The 22,987-nt window shown below is 47.9% G+C and overlaps 2 protein-coding genes and 1 non-coding gene across 4 annotated transcripts in view; 1 reads left to right on the top strand and 2 right to left on the bottom strand.

Moving 5' to 3' along the window:
• Positions 1-20,622, bottom strand: part of LOC133370585 (leucine-rich repeat and fibronectin type III domain-containing protein 1-like protein) — a 138,614-nt gene extending 117,992 nt beyond the window's left edge. Inside the window, exon 1 of one of the 2 annotated variants that reach the window (XM_061597115.1) lies at positions 20,507-20,622. The gene's annotated coding sequence lies outside the window, so the exon portion shown is untranslated. Of the gene's footprint in view, positions 1-804; positions 855-20,506 lie in introns of those variants that run through there. The other variant, XM_061597113.1, reaches the window with a different exon arrangement.
• On the top strand, positions 907-9,892 carry SYCN (syncollin). Its single transcript, XM_061597116.1, has 2 exons — positions 907-1,020; positions 8,856-9,892. Exon 2 carries the CDS (start codon positions 8,891-8,893, stop codon positions 9,287-9,289), a length of 399 nt encoding a protein of 132 aa, XP_061453100.1. The 5' UTR covers positions 907-1,020; positions 8,856-8,890; the 3' UTR covers positions 9,290-9,892.
• LOC133371033 (U4 spliceosomal RNA) lies at positions 4,340-4,480 on the bottom strand. The gene has a single exon (XR_009759240.1). It is a non-coding gene; the product is annotated as a U4 spliceosomal RNA (small nuclear RNA).
• Positions 20,623-22,987: the final 2,365 nt, after the last annotated feature.

A 22,987-nucleotide genomic window follows, 5' to 3' on the forward strand; every position in this document is an offset into this window, starting at 1 on the left:
ACCTCCCCCAGCTCTGAAATTCTTTCCCCAGGAAGACCCACCTGGCGCCAACAACACTGGAGTCATTTTGATGCCACCTTAGAAATTTTCTACTGACTCCAAGCCTTTTGCTTTTTAAAATTATCCTTGTGGCTCAAGCACTTTTAAAATTGGCAGCTTACTTGTTTGTGTCGTTGTTTTGAAATTATTTTTAATAATGAATGTCAAGTCTGTTTTTACACTTGTAAAGTCTTTGGAGTAAGGAGCAGGCTCACCAGCATTTGTAATAAATACACTGAAGAAACAAACAGTGGTCAGGCTCTGAAGAGAGCACTTTTCCCAAGCCTTCAGAGCAATTCACATGCATGAACTTGTGATTTATTCCTTACGACAACCATCCTAATTGCAGTGAGAGGGGGAGGGCTTGAGAGAATAGAGGGGTGACAGTTACTCCAGAATAAAACCAATATAAACATGCAGTGCAGAAACCTATGTTATGGACAGGCCCTTTTAGAGCAGGAATACATTAATGGCAAAATTATGAGGGTTATTTGTTAATTATCCATTTTCTTTAATAATAATAGAAAAGCAAGCCAGGTGTTTTCCCTGATGTTCCTCCTGAATTTTTCAGTTTCTGTGTCCTGTGGTATACAATAAGGCCTCATCTCCCCATCCCACCATACCTGCACTAAAGATAATTTGTGACTCAACCCTACTCACAGAAGGCAGAGAACTACTTAGCAGTGGCTCTCAAAGAAACAACTGAAGCTTGTCCAGAGACATAAAACTATTAGGTGAGAAATACAAAATGGGTGTATAAATTACCTGCCTTCACCGTTTGAATGCGGGAGACGAGGCTGGGCGCCTTCTTGCCAGAGTGTGGCCAGTCACGTGTAGGAGCCAATGGTCCAAGGACGAGGGGAAGCACGTGGGTGCCTCATTTGCGGTCTTCCAAATTGCACCCATTTGCAAAGTACATCAGCTGTTACTTCCTATTCACTGGGCCCCAGAATGGAGGCAAAGCTTGTCTGCTGATTGGAGGTGAGAATTAAAGAGGGCTAAAGGTGCAACAGCTAAAGGGACAACGTTTAAGTAAGCGTAATTGGCTCTGCGGCCAGCACCTGGCATTGCATCAGCCCCTGCCATCAACAGCCATGAAGGATAAAAAGGATGGAAATTAATTGAGGGGGGGGGAAGAATTGGGGGGAAAGAGGGAGGATTGTGCATTAATGGTGCAGGCTGACATTGTGGACTGTTCAGCTGGGTCCTCTATTAAAAGCATCATTTTAGACTCTGCAAAAATGCAGATCTAATGGGCAGATGCAGGTGAATTTGCAGATATTTTCAGAGTGGGGGTTAGTGGAGGGAAACAGCTACTAACTGATGGAGAGTGTAGGCTGCAATCCTGTATATACTTATCTGGGGTAAGTTCCATTGAAAACAAGTCTTATTTCTGAGTAGATATATATATAGGAATGAACTGGTTAAACTTAATTTGGTCATATTTATGAAAACTACTGGTTGCAGGTGCCTTTTTAGGAGGGGCCTTTTTCTTTTACTCTCATGCAGGAGGGATACCTTTCAGCTTGGTTTGCGCCTGAGGATGTAGACAACCTGCTGGGAGTGGTGAGGCCTAGGAGTTGCTGCTTGACCCTTACTCTTCATGGCTTTTGAGATGTGCAAGATTGGGGTCTTTCCCTATATACCTCAAGGAAGGCAACAGTGAGACCACTCCTTTTTATAAAAACACCAAAATTAGTTCCATCAGCTATGGACTCCTATTGTTTGGTCTCTAATTTGCCTTTTTGGGGGAAAGGTGATAGAACGCATGGTGGTCTCTCAACTCCAAGCAGTCTTGGATGATACTAGCTGTGTACACACCTGTTTGCAGCACAAAAACTTAGTTTTTCTCCATATCGGATGCTTTATGCTTGTCCTGTTTTCAATCGAAATTGATTGTAGATTCTGCCATCCAGATGGGTGGATGGGGTTACTTGATGTGTTTGAAAAGCCTCCCCTTGATTAGATGATGCATGTAAAACACCTCCCCTTGCGATCTTAATATACACCCATCATTGGGTAGGTGTGACAACACACACACACCACCCCAATTGCTGGGACTGCCTCTCTCTGTTTTCAAATGGGCACACTGAGGATTAATGCAGAATCAATCTGCTATGAGCTTTTATTTTCTGAATGAAACCAGGTTCTCAAGAAGCGCTCTTCAGGGTCAAAACATTTGCAATGGGTTGTATCCAGCATTAGTCCTCCTCAGAAGAGACCCATTGAAATTAATAGAGAAGCCTAATTTAGGTCTAGTAATTTCAGTGGGTCTACTCTAAGTAGCCAGTGTGGTGTAGTGGTAGGTGGTGGACTACGACCTGGGAGACCAGAGTTCGAATCCCCACATAGCCATGAAGCTCACTGGGTGACTTTGGGCCAGTCACTGCCTCTCAGCCTCATGAAAACCCTATTCAAGTCGATTCCGACTTATGGCGACCCTATGAAGGCAGTACATTTACATTTACTCTAAGCAGAACTTAGCTGGAGACAACCCAAAACAAGAACTGAGTCTTCATTGATTCTACAATAAAATGTTGTGTGTATGCAGCCTTGGATCCATTCCAGGCATTCAGTACTGATTATAGAATGGAAACAGCCTTGGTCACCATGGTGGACAACTTAACACTAGAGAATGGAGAAGAGGAGCAGTTACCTGTTAGTCCTCCCTGGCCTTGAAAGTGGCTTTTGATACCATGCTATCCTTCTGGGTCCACTATTGAGATTAAGCTTAGGAGGCACTGTTGATTTGTAGCATTTTAAATTTTGTACAGTTTAAAATATGTTTTCATGTTTTGTTTTGTTTGCAAGGATCTTTGGGTGGGCATCTGCACTGAAAAGCAAACTAAAAATATTTTCAATAATAAATCAATCAATAAAATTCTTCTTCTTCTAATGCTCCTGGTGCAGCTTATACACATAACTGGGAGATCCAGGTTTAAACCTCCAATCAGCCATGAAACTCACTGAGTAACCTTGTGTCAGTCGCTGTCTCTCAGCTTCATCTACCTCACAGGGCTGTTGTGAGGTTAAAATGCAGGGAAAGAAAAAATGGACAGTGTTGTGAGATCCACAGAGAAAAGCTGGGATTTAGATTTAGTAACTAAATAGATATTTGGATGGCTAAAGCAACCCTTACAAGATCTGAACTCCTCATCTAGGTATAGGGGAATATGATTCGTCACTTGCAGGCATGAGCTAAAATTGAGTCCCCTTCCCACCCCTGCCCCACCCCATGGTTCTGAGACTGTAAGACGCTCTCTCTCTCATGCACGCATGCGCACACAGAGCTTGGGCCCCATTAATTTGACCTGATCTTGAAGACAATGGGGGCTGGGGGCTCCATGTCAGTGGGGCACAGGAATCCAGCCCAGGTTTTCATCCAAACTTTCAAGGAGCTATCCAAGATGCTGCAGCACCTTGGACAGCTCCTTGAAAGTTTGCACTAAAGCCCAGAGCAGATTCCACTGCCTCACTAACATGGAACCACCAACCTCCACTGTATGAACATACCATAGGGGGTGTCTATCCCTTTAGTTATAACAACTGCTCCCCTCCCCACAATTTGGCTTCTACAGCCTTTGTAAATTAAAAAAAAGTAATAATGAAAGTATTCACAAAGGTTTTACAGGAAATATTTAGAAAAAAGCTCATAGAACCTCTGTAAGTCCAGGATGTGGCATGTTGCAGGCCACAGCTGAAAAAACGCCAATCTCCTTAAACCAAGGGTGGGCAACCTTAGGCCCAGGAGCTGAATGGGGCCCTCCAGCCCTCTCTGTATGGCACTGGACTCTGTCTAGGCAACGGCCGACCTGCAGCCAATGGGAGGCAGGGCCAACTCGTTTGAGTTCTGTCCCCACCCTCCTCTCCTCCTTGCTGAGTTCGATAAGGGTGAGACTTGCGGAAATTGGCACCAGGGCCACCCCCAGGGTTGGATATAAGGAGGCAGGCAGGCAGGCAAGTGGGGCTGGCTGAGGACAGAACGAAGTCTGGGGGGCTGGCTGCAGACATACTGAGGCTGGTAGAGCAGCGCCCCACTATCCCCAAGGGACCAGCCTCCACTGCTGGTCTAAAGCCTCTTGCTCCTCTGGACGAAGGAAGGTGGCACGTAGGGAACTGCACCCATTGCTCCGCCTACTTTTGCAGCAGTTAGTTGTGCCTGTTGCCTGCATACAGCTCTCAGCAGACTCTGCCTGTTAAATTCCTTGCGCGCTCTTGGCCTTAAAGAGCAGGAAAGGGTACAAAACAGAAATTAAAAAAAGAAAACTTTTATCTGCTTTTAGACACACACAAGATTCAGTCTCCGTAGAGACTGTCAAAAATTGCCAATGCCGACTATATTTCAAGTCGTCATGGCGGGGTATTGGGAAAAGTTTTCAATTAGCAATAATCGCGCCTCGGATTAACCTCATTGGCTACGATACTGCCACTGCGCAAAGCTAAAGATCTTTTCTTCAGGCACTGTAATCCTCCCAGTGGAGGGTTTCCCTAGTGAAAGCGAGCCGGAAGACCCCGAGCTGGAAGGAAAGTAGAGGATTCCAGAATCTCCCGGGGAAAGGATCCCTGCTGCGCAGCACCGTGAAAGCCTTCTGAATATATTCTGGGCACTTTTTCTGCGTGCCGGCACGGACTAGGTGCCGCAAAGGGTGCCGGGCGCAGCATACATATTTTGAAAGGTGCGTCATCAAAACCCTCCTTGAAGAGGGGGCGGGGTCAGCGCCGTGATGAACCAATGACGCAACCAGAAGGGGGTGGAGCGAGGATGGCTCAGCGAGCGAAGCAGGCAGGGAGCCAATCACGAAAAAGGACTCGGAAAGAGGCGTCGCTGCGTCTTGCTGAAAAGCTGTCCTTTTTCTTCTATAAATCTATACGCAAAACATACCATAAAAAAGCGGGACTGGACCAAGAAGAAGGAGGTGTGAAAATTGGAGGGAGAAATATCAGTAATTTAAGATATGCAGACGATACCATACTACTAGCAGAAACCAGTAATGATTTGAAACGAATGCTGATGAAAGTTAAAGAGGAAAGCACAAAAGCAGGACTACAGCTGAACGTCAAGAAGACTAAAGTAATGACAACAGAAGATTTATGCAACTTTACAGTTGACAATATCTTGGCACAATCATTAACCAAAATGGAGACAATAGTCAAGAAATCAGAAGAAGGCTAAGACTGGGGAGGGCAGCTATGAGAGAACTAGAAAAGGTCCTCAAATGCAAAGATGTATCACTGAACACTAAAGTCAGGATCATTCAGACCATGGTATTCCCAATCTCTATGTATGGATGTGAAAGTTGGACAGTGAAAAAAGGCGGATAAGAGAAAAATCAACTCATTTCAAAAGTGGTGCTGGAGGAGAGCTTTGCAGATAGCATGGACTGCAAAAAAGACAAATAATTGGGTGTTAGAACAAAAGATCCTCCGTGGCACAGAGTGGTAAGCGGCGGTAACGCAGTCGAAGCTCTGCTCACGGCCGGAGTTCGATTCCAACGGAAGGAGGAAGTCAAATCTCTGGTAAAAGGAGTCGAGGTCCACTCAGCCTTCCATCCATCTGTGGTCGGTAAAATGAGTACCCGGCAAATTCTGGGGACGGAACTGGCAATCCCACCCCATATATACGGTCTGCCTAGTAAATGTCACAAGACATCACCCTAAGAGTCAGAAATGACTCGCGCTACAAGTGCGGGGACACCTTTACCTTTTTAGAACAAACTAAACCAGAACTATCACTAGAAGCAAAAATGATGAAACTGAGGTTATCCTACTTTGGACACATCATGAGAAAACATGATTCACTAGAAAAGACAATAATGCTGGGAAAAACAGCAGGGAGTAGAAAAAGAGGAAGGCCAAACAAGAGATGGATTGATTCTATAAAGGAAGCCACAGACCTGACCTTACAAGATCTGAACAGGGTGGTTCACAACAGATGCTATTGGGGGTCACTGATTCATAGGGTCGCCATAAGTCGTAGTCAACTTGGAGGCACATAACAACAAAAACATTCTCAACCCAGAAACAAAAAGCAGGGAGAGGTGTGGCTGTGACTCTCATGAAGAGACCCTGCACTTCTGAATTTGCCACAACACTAGGGCTCGCAAGCAGGCAGGCTGGCTGGCAGAGGGAGCTGCCTGACACTGAGTGAGCCCCGGTGGCCCACCCAGCTCCGTCCCTGCACTGAGAGGCAGCGGCTGGAGAGGTTCTCAGCCCTTCCCATAGGGGGAGGTTTCTGGGACCTTCTGCAGGCAAAGTGGGCACTCTACCACGGAGCCCCAGCCTTTCCCCACCAGAAGCAGCCCCGTGCCAAGTCAGACCATGGAGCCCATAGGGTTTGCCCTGACCGACAGCAACTCTCCAGGGCTTCATGCAGGGGACCTTGCCAGCCTCACCTGGAGATGCCCTTGAGGACTGAGCCTGGGTCCTCTGCAGGCAAGGCAGGTGTTCTGCTCTTGATATATATATAATATTTATTTATTATATGTATAAATACCCAAACTTTTGGAATACGGAACTTGGTGTTTGAATAGATGGGTGGCTGGATCTTGACACCCCACCAACACACACACACACACAATGGGGGGAAAATGGACTGCCTTCAAGTTGATCCCGACTTATGGCGACCCTATGCATAGGGTTTTCATGGTAAGTGGTATTCCGAGGGGGGTTACCATGGCCTCCCTCTGAGGCTAGTCCTCCCCAGCTGGCTACGGCCTGCTCAGCTTGCCACAGCTGCACAAGCCAGCCCCTTCCTTGTCCGCAATGGCCAGCTGAGGGGCAACTGGGCTCCTTGGAACTCTGCAGCTTGCCCACGGCTGCACAGGTGGCGTGGCACATAACCCCTGAGCCACTTCCTGTGGGGTGATCTTTAGTTGGCCCTTGACACCCAGGAGACATGAGCGGGAATTTGGACTCACCGACTCTGGACTCCCAGCCAGGCTCTCCTCCCCACTGGGCTATACCAGCTGTTACACACACACGAACACACAACGAAAACAGACCACCATGCTTGTTTGGGGGGAGGGCGGTGGTGACGGTTGCTCTTTAAGGCCAGGGACGGACAGGGAAGGGAGCCTGCTGTGTTATGAAGGGGGTCAAGTTGGCTTCTTCTAGGGGAGGATTGTCTGTGTGCTTTGAGGGAGGGCTACAGCTGATTGGCAGAGCATCTGCTTTGCAAATAGACGCTCCTGTGCTTCATCCCCAGGGATCGCTCCTGGGAAAAAGACTCCTGCGTACAGCTCTAGAGAGCTGCTGCCAGTCCGTGTCTACAGTACTGACCTAGATGGATCAATCGCCTGACAGGGGACAAGGCAGGTTCTGATGTTCCTAATTCGAGCAGAATGTGCAGGGCAGGGCACAATATGGGAAGGGGGCAGAGCACTTGTGCAGCCTGTAGAAGGCCCAGGGCGGAACCCCTGGCAGCATCACAAGGCAAGGCTGGGGGAAAGCTTCTGCCTGAAAGCCTGGACAGCTGCTGCCAGTCAGTGCAGAGACAACAAGGGCCCAATGTGAGCCCTGTCCCTGCGTCTCTTGGTTTTCAAAACAAGAAACCTTTACAAGCTCAGCGAAGCAGAACAGAAAGCCACGTCAGCTCCTAAGTGGCAATGGCCTTGACAGCGGAGGGTGCGCTTACGTTGCTGCCAGAAGTGAAGGGGAGGGGAGGGGGGGAACCTGCCTCTCCTCTTCCCGGGGAAATCCACACCTGGGCCTCTTGAGAGGCAGCAGATGGTGCCAGCAAAAGGGGAGTCAAACTAGAAATGTGGAAAGATTAGATACACAATAGTGGTTTGTGGGGGGGGGGCAGTTGTCAGTTCTCTGGGTTGTTGTACTTGCTGAAGAGGGTGGGAAGGAGGGAGAAATGGCTCCACATTGGTCAAGGAGTTGCTTTGTTAGACCCCCCCAATTGGGTCAAGGTTACCAGTGGGGGAAACAGAGGCAGAGCACTGCGGGTAGATAGAAAAGGAGGCCATGGGAAGCCAGGACTTCTCCCTATCGACAGCAGCAATGCAGACAGACTCACCCCTCAAAATGGGGGGTGGAGAGAGGAGACTGGACAGGAGAAGGGCCGCCCCCCTCCCCCAGCAGGCTCCTCCTCATTTCCAGTCTGTCTTCCCATCGCGTTTGAGTCAGGAGACCAGCTCCAGATTCGGGGATCCTGCCCTTCTAATTGGCCCAGGGGAGGCAAATCTGAGGCCCAACAGACCTTGCATCCTGCTGTCCAAAGGGGCAACATAGCCCAGCAGTTGAAAAACCAAGAGGCTTCAGTGGGAGTTGTTGTTTTGGGAAGGGGCACAGTTCAGTGCTTAGAGCAGTAACCTTTGCATGCATTTCTGGGTAGGGCTTCCGAGTGTCTCCCGTCTAAAAGCCTGGAGAGCAACTGCTGCCAGTCAGTGTAGACATTACTGAACTAGATGGAGCCAGTGAACCAGAACTATCACTAGAAGCTAAAATGATGAAACTGAGGTTTTCATACTTTGGACACATAATGGGAAGACATGATTCACTAGCAAAGACAATAATGCTGGGAAAAACAGAAGGGAATAGAAAAAGAGGAAGACCAAACAAGAGATGGAGACGGAAACAAACTAGATGGAGACGGCAGCTTATGTCCCTATCTGGGTGGCCCCACACATGCCACACGCTCGCTCTGTGGGAGCCCTGGCCACGCGCATCTATGGGCAATTAATTGTCAGCTACGCCAGTTGGCTTGTGACAGCACAGCTTGCCCCTTTCCCACCGTTATCTGTTTCTTGGTCCTTGGGACAGGCGGCCTTGACTCGGGGCAACTCTCTATAAAATGACCCTCTTTCCTGCAGGCCAGAACCCACTTCCTCCCTCCACTGCTGCAAAGATGAGGGCCTCGCAAAGCCTCTTCCTCCTCCCTCTGCTCCTTGCTGTGGCCTGGGCCCAGTGCCCGGTTGCGGCAGACCTCAAGGCCCCTGACGGCAGCAAGATCTGCGCCCAGATGTACACCGACGACAGCCCCTACTACGACCAGTGTTGCGCCGGGAGCGTCCTGGTGGCGCAGCCGAATGAAGACCAGCCCTACATGCCCTCAGCTTTTAACAACAAGATCTCTTCCTTGGTGGTGGGCCAACGATGTGAACTCACCGTTTGGTCCGCAAAGGCGAAAGGTGGCAAAACACGCAAGTTTAAACCTGGACCATACCCCCGCCTCCAAGAATACGCAAAGGGGCTATTTGGCAACTGGAACAACGCCATCTCTGCTTACTACTGCAAGTGCACCTGAGGGGACCAAGGCAGAGGTGGGCAAGATGGGAGGGGGACCCCACCTTGTCTGCAATCAACCCTTGACAATGTGACCCCCAAAGCCTACCCAATTGCCTGTCTCAGCTGAGGAGGTTCTGCCCCATCCATGAAGTCACTCTGTTGCCACTGAGGATGCTGGGATACCTCCTTCCCAGAATACTCTACTCTTCCCACATACCATGTCAAACTCTGGAAGATCTCAACATACAAACAAAATGCAGAACACCAAAATTCATCTTCCGATGGCAAAAAAAAATCACTCATGTGGACCTAGGACACGATGCCACAGAAAAGCAGAAATCAACAAGTGAATTTATTTTTCCCTCCAACAACAATGGCAAATGAACATGCTCAATCATAAGGGAGTTTCTCCCCCACTTTGAAGATCTCCACATTTGACTTCTCGCTTGAAAGATTTGTAGCCTCTGATGTTTTTAAGTTCTTTCCCATTCCCACTTTGTTCTGGGTTTTTTTTTAAGACAGGCGTTCCATCTTCAAAGCTGTTCTCTCCCCTTGCTGCTTCTCCAAGATCTGCTTTGCAGCAAACATTCCCTCCGTCTCATCTCAGCCATTACTGTTGTGCCTTGCCATGATAAGCATAATTAAAAGTGAAAGAACATGACTTTCCAAACGTGTCGGGGCTTTTTTGTAGCTCAAGGTCAGTGAATGATGGGTAGCTTTTATTTTTGCCTCTTGTAAACACTTAATTGGAAAGGGCTTTCGACAGCCCAAGAGCAGAATACAATAATCCCCACCCAGCAAATTGTTTTCAATTTACTCCCTTTCTTAGAGGCATCTACAAACTTGGTGGGACCAAATTGGTGGGGGGGGGTACTGCAAGCCTGAGTTTGTGCCAGAACTTGTCAGCTATCCATTTGAATGCTGGAGATCAGCCCTTGAACTTGGGGGGGGGGACTAATGAAGATGGTGTCTCTGAGCATCAGCAGAGTGCCATTCCCTGACTGCTATGTAATCACAGCCAGCTCAGGTATACTCCGGGGAAAAGTTTCCATTGCAGAGGCTGTGGCATCCACGCCTCTCCTCAAAGATATTGAGCATGCATCCCATCTGCCACACTCACAATGCAAAAAACAATCCAAGTATTTCCTGGGAACTGCCTTCATATCACACACATCCCTACAAGATAGGTCAGCATTACTGCCACTGTACAGATGGGGAACAGGGGTGGTGGTGGAAGCTGCAACCCTAAACACACTTAGTAGGGAATAAGCCCCACTGACTTACTTCTGAGTAAGCATGCAAAGGACTGTGTTGTCAGGCATGTAAAGGGCCAGCCTCACTGGTTAACAAGTCCTGGTGCTAGCCTGGGGTCAGGGTCTACAGGAAAAGAATAATTTGAGAAAGGGTGCACCAGGACTTAGCCCCTGAACCTCTTTCAGTGCCATGTTTCTGCACTAGAATATAATGTGTTAAGTAGGACAGCAGTGTCTTCAAACATGGGCAGAGTGTCTTTCTCTATGTACATACACACCATAAAAATGCCAAGGATTTGCACTGCCTCTTTTACCTCTCCTTTTAATCATTATGCACAAAATCCTCTTTCAGGGTGAATCTTCCAACAGAATCTGATTGGTTCAGGTTGACCCTGATACCCTTGGGCCGTTGCTGCCTCACAACTGCTGCCCACCCCAAGCACCATCAATCCCGCAGCTGCACAGAGACGCTGCTATCCGTTGCTCACGTTCGGAGGAATCTTGCCAGAGTCTCAACATCTTTGGTCTTGTGAAGTGGACGTGGCGCACGCCAGGGCCATAGTCCTAGAAAACGTGGAAGACCTTGAAAGAGATCAGGGTTGGGGAAGAGAGCCTCAGTCCTCAAGGTAGAAGCACAGAGATGCCTCCCTGGAGGGCACAGGAGACCCCAAAGATCTTCCAGTCCAACACTCATTTCCAGCACAGGCAAACTGAGGGTTCTCTTTTATTTTTTTTACAGCAGGCAGTGTGGTTCAATCAACCAAGTTAAAGCTGGATCTGGTAGATCTGTGGTCAGATCCCCACCAGCCACCCCACCACCACAGACTCATTGCATGGCTGTGGGCCACTCTCTCTTAACCTCAGTTTCCCCACCTGTAATGCAGGAATAACAGTGACCCACCACAGACTTTGCTAGTCATGAGCGCCGCCAGTCACAACAACCCCTGCGATATATTTGTATGAAGATCAGGATACAGGTTCTGGCCACATCCACAATGCGCAATACATTTATTGCATTGTTATGCCACTTTATACAGTCATGGCTTCCCCCAAAGAATCCTGGGAAGTGTAGTTTGTGAAGGGTGCTGAGAGGAGACTCCTATTGCCCTGACAGAGCTCCAGTGGCCAGAGGGGTTTAACTGTCAGGGGAGGGGAATAGGGCATCTCCTGGCAACTCTCAGGACCCTTCACTAATTAAATGTCCCAGGATTCTTTGGGGGAAGCTATGACTGTCTAAAATGCCATTAGTGTGATTAGTGTATGGCATGGATGTGGTCACCATCAAATAAATAAATAAGCGCCCCCCCATCCCAAAAGAAGTGGCAATAGTAATTCGATACAAAATGCTGCAATCAAAGGCACATGCAAGCCCTTAATTAGAAGCACTGTTCCTGCTCAGAACCTGCTTCTGACATCTGCCCTCGGCCATCTATCACGCACAGTGATTAAGGCAATAAATAAAACATTTTCTTCAAGAGTTCCTCTAACCACACACAGAGCGCTTTGTTTCAGCTCTGAGCAACCACCGCCAGCCCCATTTGGGGCTAGAAATCAGAGGGTTGGCAGAATATTGGGGAGGGGAGAGAGTGGATTTCAGGCAGACTCCTGCCCGCTCAGGCTCTCTCTCCTATATAAGCGAGTCACTCCCACAGGCTTTGCTGTGCCACCCGGCCTGGTCCTTACATGGTACCAGGTCTTGTTCTTCTTCCCATCTTGCTCACTTTCACATGCCACATGCTGAAATTCACCAACCGCCATGTCCTCCTCCGTTCCCAAGGGCTGCATGTGCAGCTCGTAAACAGAGCTGGCCAGTTTGCTGTTCTCGTACCTGAAGGGAGGAAGGTGCCCCATGAGTGCTGGCAAGTTGCCTGTCCGTTTCCCGTGGGCATCCCAAGACCTTGGTGGCAAGAGGCTGCTTGGAACATCAGGACACATTTCCCCATTGTTCCTCTCTCTCTCACACACACACACGAACACAAACTATGTGCAGTAACGGAACATGCTCATCTTCTCACTGGAGACCTGCTGCCCTCTATTTATTTATTTATTTATTTGTTTGTTTCATTTATAGACCACCCATAGCGAGTGGCTCTCTGGGCAGTGTACAAAAAGGTTAAAATACAAAATATCAACAATAAAATCAGACAACAAACAATAAACACAAGCAGCAACTAAAGAAAAAAAATAAAAAATAAAAAATTTAAATTATAACATAAACGCTTAAAATGCCTGGGAGCATAGCCAGGTCTTAACCGGCGCTGAAAAGATAGAAGCGTAGGCGCCAGGCGTACTTCTTCGGGGAGGCTGTTCCACAGTTCGGGGGCCACTACAGAAAAGGCCCTAGATCGAGTAACTGTCCTCCGGGCTTCTCAATGGGTTGGTACCCAGAGGAGGGCCTTAGATGCTGAGCGAAGTGACCGGGTAGGTTCATAGCGGGAGAGGCGTTCCACAAGATATTGCGGTCCCAATAAGGCTTTATAGGTCAAAACCAGCACCTTGAATCTGGCTCGGAAACAAATAGGTAGCCAGTGCAAACGGGCCAGAACAGGTGTTATATGTGCTGACCGGCTGGTCCTCGTCAGCAGTCTGGCTGCTGCGTTTTGCACTAGCTGAAGCTTCCGAACTGTCTTCAAGGACAGCCCTACGTAGAGCGCATTATAGTAATCCAGCCTAGAAGTTACCAGAGCATGAACAACTGAGGCGAGGTCATCCCTGTCCAGATAGGGGCATAGCTGGGCTACCAACTGAAGGTGGTAGAACGCATTCCTTGCCACCGAGGCCACTTGCGCCTCAAGAGACAAGGAAGGATCGAAAAGAACTCCCAGACTACGAACCTGTTCCTTCAAGGGGAGTGTGACCCCATCTAGAACAGGGTGAACATCCACCATCTGGGCAGGGGAGGCACTCACCAACAGTGTCTCAGTCTTGTCTGGATTGAGTCTCAGTTTATTAGCTCTCATCCAGTCCATTATCGCGGTCAGGCAATGATTCAGCACATGCACAGACTCACCTGTAGAAGATGAAAAGGAGAAATAGAGCTGCGTGTCATCAGCGTACTGGTGGCAACGCACTCCAAAACTCCTGATGACCGCACCCAGAGGCTGCATGTAGATGTTAAAAAGCATGGGGGACAAAATCGACCCCTGAGGGACTCCACAATGGAGAGTCCAAGGTGTCGACCAATGTTCCCCAAGTACTACCTTCTGGCGACGATCCGCCAAGTAGGAGCGGAACCACTGCCAAGCAGTGCCTCCAACTCCCAACTCCGCGAGTCTCCCCAGAAGTATACCATGGTCGATGGTATCAAACGCCGCTGAGAGATCAAGGAGAATCAACACAGTCACACTCTCTCTGTCCCTCTCCCGACAGAGGTCATCGTACAGGGCGACCAAGGCTGTTTCAGTGCCAAAACCAGGCCTAAAACCGGATTGAAACGGATCCAGATAATCGGTCTCATCCAAGAGCACCTGGAGCTGATTGGCAACCACCCGCTCCAGAACCTTGCCCAAAAAGGGGATATTTGCCACCGGTCTATAATTGTTCAAGTTATCTGGATCTAAGGAAGGTTTCTTCAAAAGAGGTCTCACTACTGCCTCCTTGAGGCTACTAGGGACTACTCCCTCACTCAAGGAGGCATTTATCACTTCCTTGGCCCAGCCGGTGGTACCAGTCCTGCTAGCCTTGACCAGCCAAGATGGACAAGGATCTAGAGCAGACATGGTCGCCCACACCATTCCAAGCACCTTGTCCACTTCCTCAAGCTGAACCAACTGAAACTCATCCAATAATGAAAGACAAGACCGTGTTCTGGACACTTCAATGGATTCATCTGTCGTAACATCAGAGTCTAGGTCCCTACGGATGCATGCGATTTAGTGGTGCTCAAGAAGAAACTGTTCATATTTTCTGCCTAAATTAAATTTATTTATTTAATTTGAAACAGCATTTCCACAAAATTCTGGACTGCAAGCACACCTGCAGCGCCTCTAACTCAATTCCAATGGCAGTAAGAGAGAAAAATAATGGAACAACCCATTTCAATCTCAGGTAATCACCGCCTCTCAGATTTATCAATTATTGCAACAGAGAGGCCATCTGATCCGAGAACACTGGAAACAAGAGAGAACTTCTGGATCTATGGGCTTGATGCTTTAACACCACCTGGCCTCCACCTGGAAGATAACATCACCTACAGGAAGTAAAGCACTTCCGAAGACACCTCCCCACTGTCCTGTGACTGCCACCTGGGCTGCAGGACCCTTCAATTCTCATCAGAGCAGCTGAAGGTGGGAGCCAAAACATTTTGCTGTAAAATGCTTTGATATATAAAACAATACATTAGGGTTTCTAGTCCCTGTTGCTTTACCAAAGACCTTTAAAAAAGTAATTTATTTCTTGAAGCGAAGGAGACTTGCAGTCTGCATTGGGATAGCATGGGGGTGGTGCTGGCTCAAAAATGTTCATGCCTGTAGGTGAAGAGGGAAGCACAAGTGAACCATGATCTTTCCAGACTCCATTTGAAGCCAAGTTCAGCCATGCCACTTATTTATTTATATATATTTATATTTATTTATTTAATTAATTAATTTGTACCCCGCCCTCCCAGCAGGAGCCCACGGCGGCCAACAAAGCACCAAAAAAACTTTAAAACATCATAAAAACAGATCTTAAAACACATTAAAACAAAACAGCATTAAAAACATTTTAAAAAACACCTTTAAAAAGGGTTGAAAACATTATTAAAAAACATATTAAACAATTCTGACTTCCTTGATCTAACCCACACACATCCCTCTGGTTGTCCCTTTTCCCTCCTGCAGACTGGCTCTGGGGAAAGCATGTTATGACCCCAAGATTTACTCCTTATCTGGGTAAAATACAGGAAGGTATTGGATTTATTTGCTGTCAGCCAGAGGCCAGGAAAGATGGCAGACAGATCTAGCCCATGGGGCACCATCAAGCCCCACTGAAATGAATGGGGGGGCCTGCACAAGATCATCAATGGGGCTCAGAGCGGAGACCTCACAAGTGGATGGTGCCCCATTTTCATTAGTGGCTGGGTTTGTGAGCAATCTTTAGATTTTTCTACATTAGCATCCAAAGGGGTTGCACAGGGCACAGCTTAGTAATAATAATAATAATAAAATTTAATTTATGTGTCGCCTATCATATAGTAAAAAGTAAGTATGAGCCAGGTCTCAGCCCCTGTACCTATTTTCAATGGCTGGACTGCGCCTTAGAACACATGAAGCAATCACAACAGAGAGAGTATCTCTGGGCATATGCAGAACACCTTTCCCTTGCCAAGGGTTACTAGTCTGGGACTGTGATTTGGAGGAAAGAGCTTCTCCACGAACATGTTTGGAAAAGGAGCACTTTCCAGACTGTTTATAGCATACTTTGCCAGTCTGGAGCCCTCCAGATATTTTGGACTATAACTCCCATCAACCCCAGCAGCACAGCCATGTTGGCAAAGGCTGATGGGGGTTGTAGTCCAACACTTCTGAAGGGCCCCAACGTGGTGACCGCTGGCCTACAGCAGGGATGGGGAACCTGTGGCCCTACAGATGTTGTTGCATGCTGTCTCCCACCAGCCCCAGCCAGCGTGGCCACTTGGGGGGTGGGTTGTGGGGCCTTCATTCTGCCCTGAGCACCATTTCCTCCCCGCCACCATGAAAACTAGCATACATGTGCCACAAAACATCGGAGTGTTAACTGGTAGTGACGAGGGGAGGCTGGAAGGTACAGAATCTCCTTGCAAACATGCAAGGATTACAGTTGCCAATTAATGATGATAACTGTGATGCTCTTCCCCCACCCTGAGGCCGACAGAACCAGCAAGGCCCACGACAAACCATTTAGAGCGATGGGCTAGGAAGGCAGAGGCAGGCCAGGTGCTTGCCAATTTAATCTCCTGCACCAGCAAGTTTTAACAGGGTTAGGCATCCGCCCTGCCTGGAAGCATCCTTGAACCATGAGTAGCCAAAAAACCCACAAGGGCAAGGCTCCTAGTGGCTAAGCACAAGAAAAAGCTATTAACAAACATCACTGCTGTTTTCTGGAAGGGAAGAATTTTTATTTTATTTTATTCATTACATTTCTGCCCTGCCTTTCTTTTCATGCTAGAAACCCAAGGCGGCTTGCATATGGTTCCCAGGCGGTCTCCCATCCAGACACTGACCAGACCTGACTTCAGCAGGGTGCCAGCCTTATGTGCCTTCAGACCACAGCCTGGGAATCTAAATGACCTTTCATTTATTTATTTATTTACAATATTTCTATCCCACAATAGGGCACTCAGGGCGGCTTACAATAAAATTGCACACATACATAATAAAATTGTACAGAATAAAAACACAAGACAAAACAGTAAATTAAAATACATAAAATACAATTATTAAAATACATAAAATGCAATTTCCATATATATACATACGAACAGATACACACATGTATATATATGCATACATATATGGGGAAAAGATAATAAAAAGACAACACGATAAAAATTAAAAATAGGGACGTAGGGACAGCGTCATTAAGATGCATATGTGAATTATCAGAGCTATCTATCAACCTTCCTTTCAGAGGTTCATTTGCACACTTCTGGCTAACTGGCTGGAAGGATTCTAGAGACCGCCCCAGAGAGAAAATCAAGTCCCTGTAGTGGGTCACCAACCTTCCTGCAAGGTGTCCCACACCCACACACCATTGGCTGTGCAGCTGGGATGTCTTGGAATGTCTATGCAAACTCCAATTTCTCAAATGTAATCAGTCAACAAGAGGCATTTAAGGAAGTGAGGATATTGTTGAGTGTTCTGTAGCATCAGGGCAGTGTTGCCAATGGCATGGACTGAGGCACTTGCAGGTAAGTGAATAGGTGACAGTTAATTTTACAACTTTGCAAAGGATGATTTCTAAACTCAGCTCAAGAACAGGTTCAAGTGTTTACGGGCTTGATTACCTGGTTGAAGACAGGGCTTAACTGCCTGCAAGGGACTGGCGGTCTCTATATTCCAGCAAATGATCTCCGCCATGCCCCCTCTATGATGAGCTTCTGCCGGGCCTTGAAGACCTGGGTCTTCAGGCAGGCTTTTGGGGTGAGTTAGGTTTTATTATTATTGTTGAATTTTTAATGTTTTAATGTATTTGTATGTTTTTAAGTTGTACGTCGCCCAGAGTGGCTGGACAACCAGCCAGATGGGCAACTAATAAATTTAATAAATAAATAAATGCTCCTACTAATTGTATTCAAATCATCAAATATGGAAGTTATCAGTAGGCTTACATCCCAAGCATAGCAGTAAATACTCTCGGTTGTCCGTCACCCAGCTCTCACAATGTCCCCTCCACCTTCTGCGAGATAAACACCCATTTTCCCAAAAAGATCCCTCCTAGATCATACAGTTCACATCTCTTTGTTGTTTTTCCTCAGTCTCTACATCCTGACACATTTTGAATTGTTTGTCCTCAGCCACAAAGAAAGGCTCCCAGAGCAACTTACAAAATCAGTAATAAGACAGTCTCCAACTTTAGGCATGCAGTCACGACACATGAGGAAAGGAGATGTGGAGGGCAGAAGAAAAAACAAACTTGAGCACTAGTTCTCAGTTACAAAATTCAAATATGAAAAAATACAAATCTGTACAAGTCTGCTGCTAAGTACAGTAGCCCTGAACAGGTAGCTGGATTGCTAGCAAGTTAACAGACTTCAAAGCTTAGACTGCTGTAAGAGAAGTTCAGCAAACAGCAATTGCATGGTGACCCCCACCTAGAAGAAAATCTGCAGCCATTAGAAAGGATCTTGTAATGAGCAAGTGTCTGCACATGCTCCAAGTGTCCCTGTTTTCGGGTCTTTGATAAATCACTGTCCCTATCTTGTCCTTTGAGGGATACTTTATTCAAATTCTGCTCATGTCTGCTGCTAGCATTGTCATTCTTCAGGGTTCAGTTCCCTTCTTGGGGTCTCTAGAAGTTACATCTCTGAGTGGATGCATCTTGGCTCTAGCATACATCCATGTAAACACACAATGCACACCACAAAGACACCACGCAATGCACAGTTTGGCTTCACACTCTCTGCAGCTGTGACGGTTTGTTTTGCATTGCTGTAGTCTTTCCAAGATACAGAACCAACACCATCACGGCTTGGAAAACAGAGCTAGGAAGCCTACTGCAGACACAGAAGATGGAACAGAGAGCCTTCAGTGACGTGTATGGAGTGAGACGGGGCGGAAATATCCTTGATATTCAGAGTGCGTCCCTGTTTTCACCTGTGACATGTCGGAGTGTCTGCATATGCTGACCTAGGTGCATGCAAGCTTTTAGACTTCACAAAACTCTTCAGCAAGCAGAAACAGAAAAGTTGCTAACACATTAGCCACACACAGAGTGGCCTGAAAACATTTACATAATCAATGACTATTTGCAAAAGCCAGAATGTTAAGAATTCTGTATAACTGGAAAGTTTGCATACTATAAACATGGATTGATCCTTGAAAGGTCTTCACCCACCCCGCCCAAAATACCTATTGTCAGGAGGCTGTGAGGGGGGCAGTCTTTGATTAATTGAGGCCTCTTTCCACATGAAACCATGGAGAAAATCTAGTTCTAATGTATGGTGTTTCCAGTTGCCCTACTACTACATTTGTAGATCACAGTGTTATTCTCCTGAAATTTCCCTTCTGAGCATCTTCTGCTATGCACCTCCCCGAACCTTACGAACTTCACTGAAGGACCTTTGCCAGATTCCCCTGCCCAAGGAGGGTGCAGTTAAGGAACAGGCCTTCTTAGGAACACAGGGAGTTGTCTTACCGTGAGTCTGAGCCTTGGCCCATCAAACCCAGTATTGCCGACACAGGATTTCAGCCAGGCTTCTCTCCCAGCGTTGCCTGGAGGTGCCCTTGGGGATTGAGCCCAGGACCTTCTGCATGTAAGGCAGATGTTCTTCAGGAGTGGCACCCTGGATACAGAATGCTCTCCCCAGAGAGGTTCCCCAGCCCCTACAGGAGGCTCTTTTTGACGCTAGGTCAAAACATTCTCATTTCTCAGGGCTTGTGACAACTATGGTTTTCCTGCTTTTTAGTTTTTGAAACATTGTGAGGGCCCCCTTTGGCTGAATTATAATTATAGTGCTGGTTTCTGCATCGGTCTGTTTTTGCACCAACTGTGTCAAGTTGGGGGCTGCAGCTGCATGTTATTGATTTAAGTTGCAAACCACTCGGAGGACAATGTTGATTGGGAAGAAAGCACATCAAAGGCAAAGAACCTGTCCCACACAATAACTAATCCTGGGATTGCTGGCCCAGACTCAAATTAGGAGTGGAGCAGCTCTGCCAAATCTGAGCTGTTGGGCCATCCAAGGGTTGGATCTATGTCTTACTCAGAGTAGATTCACTGAAATTGATGGGCATGACTAACTTAGACATGTTATTTTCAGTGGGTCTACTCTGAGTAGGACTCAGTCCTACTCAGTTGCATACAATCCTATGTGGCCGGCTGCACCGAACAGAGTCTAACCAATTTGGAAAGAAGCAGCTCTATAGCAAGGGGTGGCTTTTGAAAGAGAATGAGGCAAACTCACTGATGAAGAATAAGGCTATTAGCCAAGATGACTACACTCTACCCCCAGCACCCTCCAGCTGGGAATCCCAAGCAGAAAGAACCCTCTTGTGCTGGTCCTGCTTACACGGGCTTTCCTTTGGGGCGTCTGGTCCGCCACTGCGAGAACAGGATGCTGGCCCACATGGGCTCCGGCAAGGTTCCTGATGGGTTGCAGGACAGCTGAAGAGGTCTTGCAAAAGGGCTTTGCTCCAGAAAATGCAACTCTTGCAAAGCTTCCCTTGAAACGGCCAAGGGAACTGCTTCCAACGAGGGGGGGAGGCTAAGCTATACCCAGCGGACATCGCCCGAACCCCAAGGGATCGCCCTCCACTGCCCAAACTTGCTCCGGCCTTGGGCTGAGCTAGTGAAACGCGCGGTACCTTCGGGGCTGGAGTTTTGCAGGAGGTTCCTCTCGAAGGGCTTCGGGGCCCCTCCGGGCGGGGCGGCAACTTGTGGGGTCGCTGCTGTTGGTGTTGCTGCTGCCGCGAGGCCATCGCCGCAAGCTGCCTGCGGGCGGCTGTGCGAGGCTGCCCCAGCTGGCAGCGGCAGGAGGGAGGGGCAGGCCGGCGGGCGACCGCAGAACCGCTGGGCGGGGGCAAGGAGGCGGGCCGGGCGGCAGCTCCAGCGGCACTTTCTCTACAGGCAGGAGGACCCGCCCCCTGCAGGCCGGCGACCCCCCCACCCCCTTACCTGGCCCACATTTAGGAAACCTCCTTTTGTGAAATGAAATATGCCGGGCGGGGCAAGCCCCCCCTCCAGCCCTGGAGCCGGACTAAACGTCTGGCTAAAGTTACACGGGAAAAAAAGCACTCTGCACGTGCTCAGCAGACCAACCGTCTGGAGTTGCATACCTCCTGCAGTTGCATATAAGGGCCCAAATACTTAAAAAAAAAATACAGCTTGTGTCACCTGAGATTTCCCTCACAGCAATTATTTTGGAAAGGCAGAGGAGGGCGCTGGCGTCAGAATTTAAACCTCCCGCACAGCTGCACACAATGAGAGTTGTTAGGAGCGCCCTGTTCCCATTACAGAGCTATAATTCCTAGAGTTCTTTGGGAAGAGGGACCGACCGTTACTCCACTCTGGAATAGGAACTCTGTGAGGAGAACAGGAGTCTCCTAACAGCGCTTAGAATCCTCCACAAACTACACTTCCCAGGATTCTTTGGGGAAAGCCCGGTTTGCAATAGAATAAATGTGTTGTGAATGCAGCCACAGTGATAGTCACTGATTTTAAAGAGATAAATTCACGGTGGTGGGGGGGGACAGATCTATTCAGTGCCCATGAGCTATAATAGCTAAGTAGAACCTCCAGGTTCAGAGGCAGTATACCTCTGAATAGCAGCTGCTGGGGCAAGAGGGAAGGTACCATGCTGAAATAAATCAGGGATGGGAAACTAGCAGCCATCCAGTTGTTGCTGGTCTCCAGCTCCCATCATCTCTGCCCATTGGCCATGCTGGCTGCCAGGCCAACAGGAACATCTAGGAGTGGCCGCAGGTTAGCCATTGCTAAACTAGATGGATCCCCTTGGGTCTCATCCAGCAAGACTCTGGTTCTTGAGGAAAGCAAGATTCCTGCCACTTCCATCGTTGAATAACAGGCAAAATAGTGGCAGATGTAAAGTGATGGCCTTGGTGGCACTCCAGCTTTGAGTGCAGGAGGTCAAGTTCAATCTCCAACAGCATCTCCAGGTAAGGCCACATAAAACCCGTCTGAGATTCTGGAAAGCTGCTGCCAGTCAGTGCAGACAATACTGAGCTAGATGGAAGAATGGTCTGGCTGCAATGAGGCAGCTGGTCGAGAGAAACTGCAGCCCCCAGAATCCCCCACCTCCTCAAAAGCCTTTATTTCCTGGATGTGCAGTCTAGGATGGGAAACAGCTGCAAACAGAGATCTTCTCCCTGCCCCTCCCCAACCTTTTTACATTCCAGGGGAAAGCAGCGAGGCGGCCTACCTAGCAAACCAGTTCAGCAGGCGACTAACACCTGATGTGGCCACACTAACAGGAAGCTAATCCCACCCAGCACAAAAGGAATCCATCACTGGAATGAAAGGAACTGGATCCATACAGGTGCTTATGTATATATACAGACCCACCCCAGTGTTTATCTTCCTGATCAACGGGAGAGCTTTGCTGTCAACTCTCCTAGCAGTGAAGCTACCCCGCTCTGCACAAAGCTCATTGCTTTCCTTAGAATGACAGCCTGTCCCTAGAGAGCTCAGCTGTGAGTTTGTTGTTAAGTGCCTCCAAGTCGACTACAACTTATGGCGACCCTATGAATCAGCGACCTCCAAGAGCATCTGTCGTGAACTACCTTGTTCAGATCTTGTAAGTTCAGGTCTGTGGCTTCCTTGATGGGATCAATCCATCTCTTGTTTGGCCTTCCTCTTTTTCTACTCCCTGCTGTTTTTCCCACCCTTATTGTCTTCTCTAGTGAATCATGTCTTCTCATTATGTATCCAAAGTATGATAACCTCAGTTTCATAACTGTAGCCTCTAATGATAGTTCTGGTTTAATTTGTTCTAACACCCAATTATTTGTCTCTTTCGCAGTCCATGGTATCCACAAAGCTCTCCTCCAACACAAATGAGTTGATTTTTCTCTTAGGCAGAGGCATTTCTTCATTGCATGCATCTTCGGAACTACCCTGTCCGAGCTTGCCTGCAACTTGGAGAGATGGAGATGAGGTGCAAATAAGGTCCAGACAACCTATAGATTAGAAACCATTTTAATCAGGACATTAGGGGGACACTCCACCACCCCAAACTCATCCTGCTAGAACCTACCAGCTCCCATTTTGTGCCGTTTCAAAGTCCACACAGTCACCGCTCTTTGCAGAATTAAAAAACCCACAAATCC

This window comes from Rhineura floridana, chromosome 15 (assembly GCF_030035675.1).
Source record: "Rhineura floridana isolate rRhiFlo1 chromosome 15, rRhiFlo1.hap2, whole genome shotgun sequence".
NCBI classification, from domain to species: Eukaryota; Metazoa; Chordata; class Lepidosauria; order Squamata; family Rhineuridae; genus Rhineura; species Rhineura floridana.

Bases quoted from the DNA above. Each gene is read 5' to 3' on its own strand.
- SYCN (XM_061597116.1), top strand. From the start codon at position 8,891: ATGAGGGCCTCGCAAAGCCTCTTCCTCCTCCCTCTGCTCCTTGCTGTG.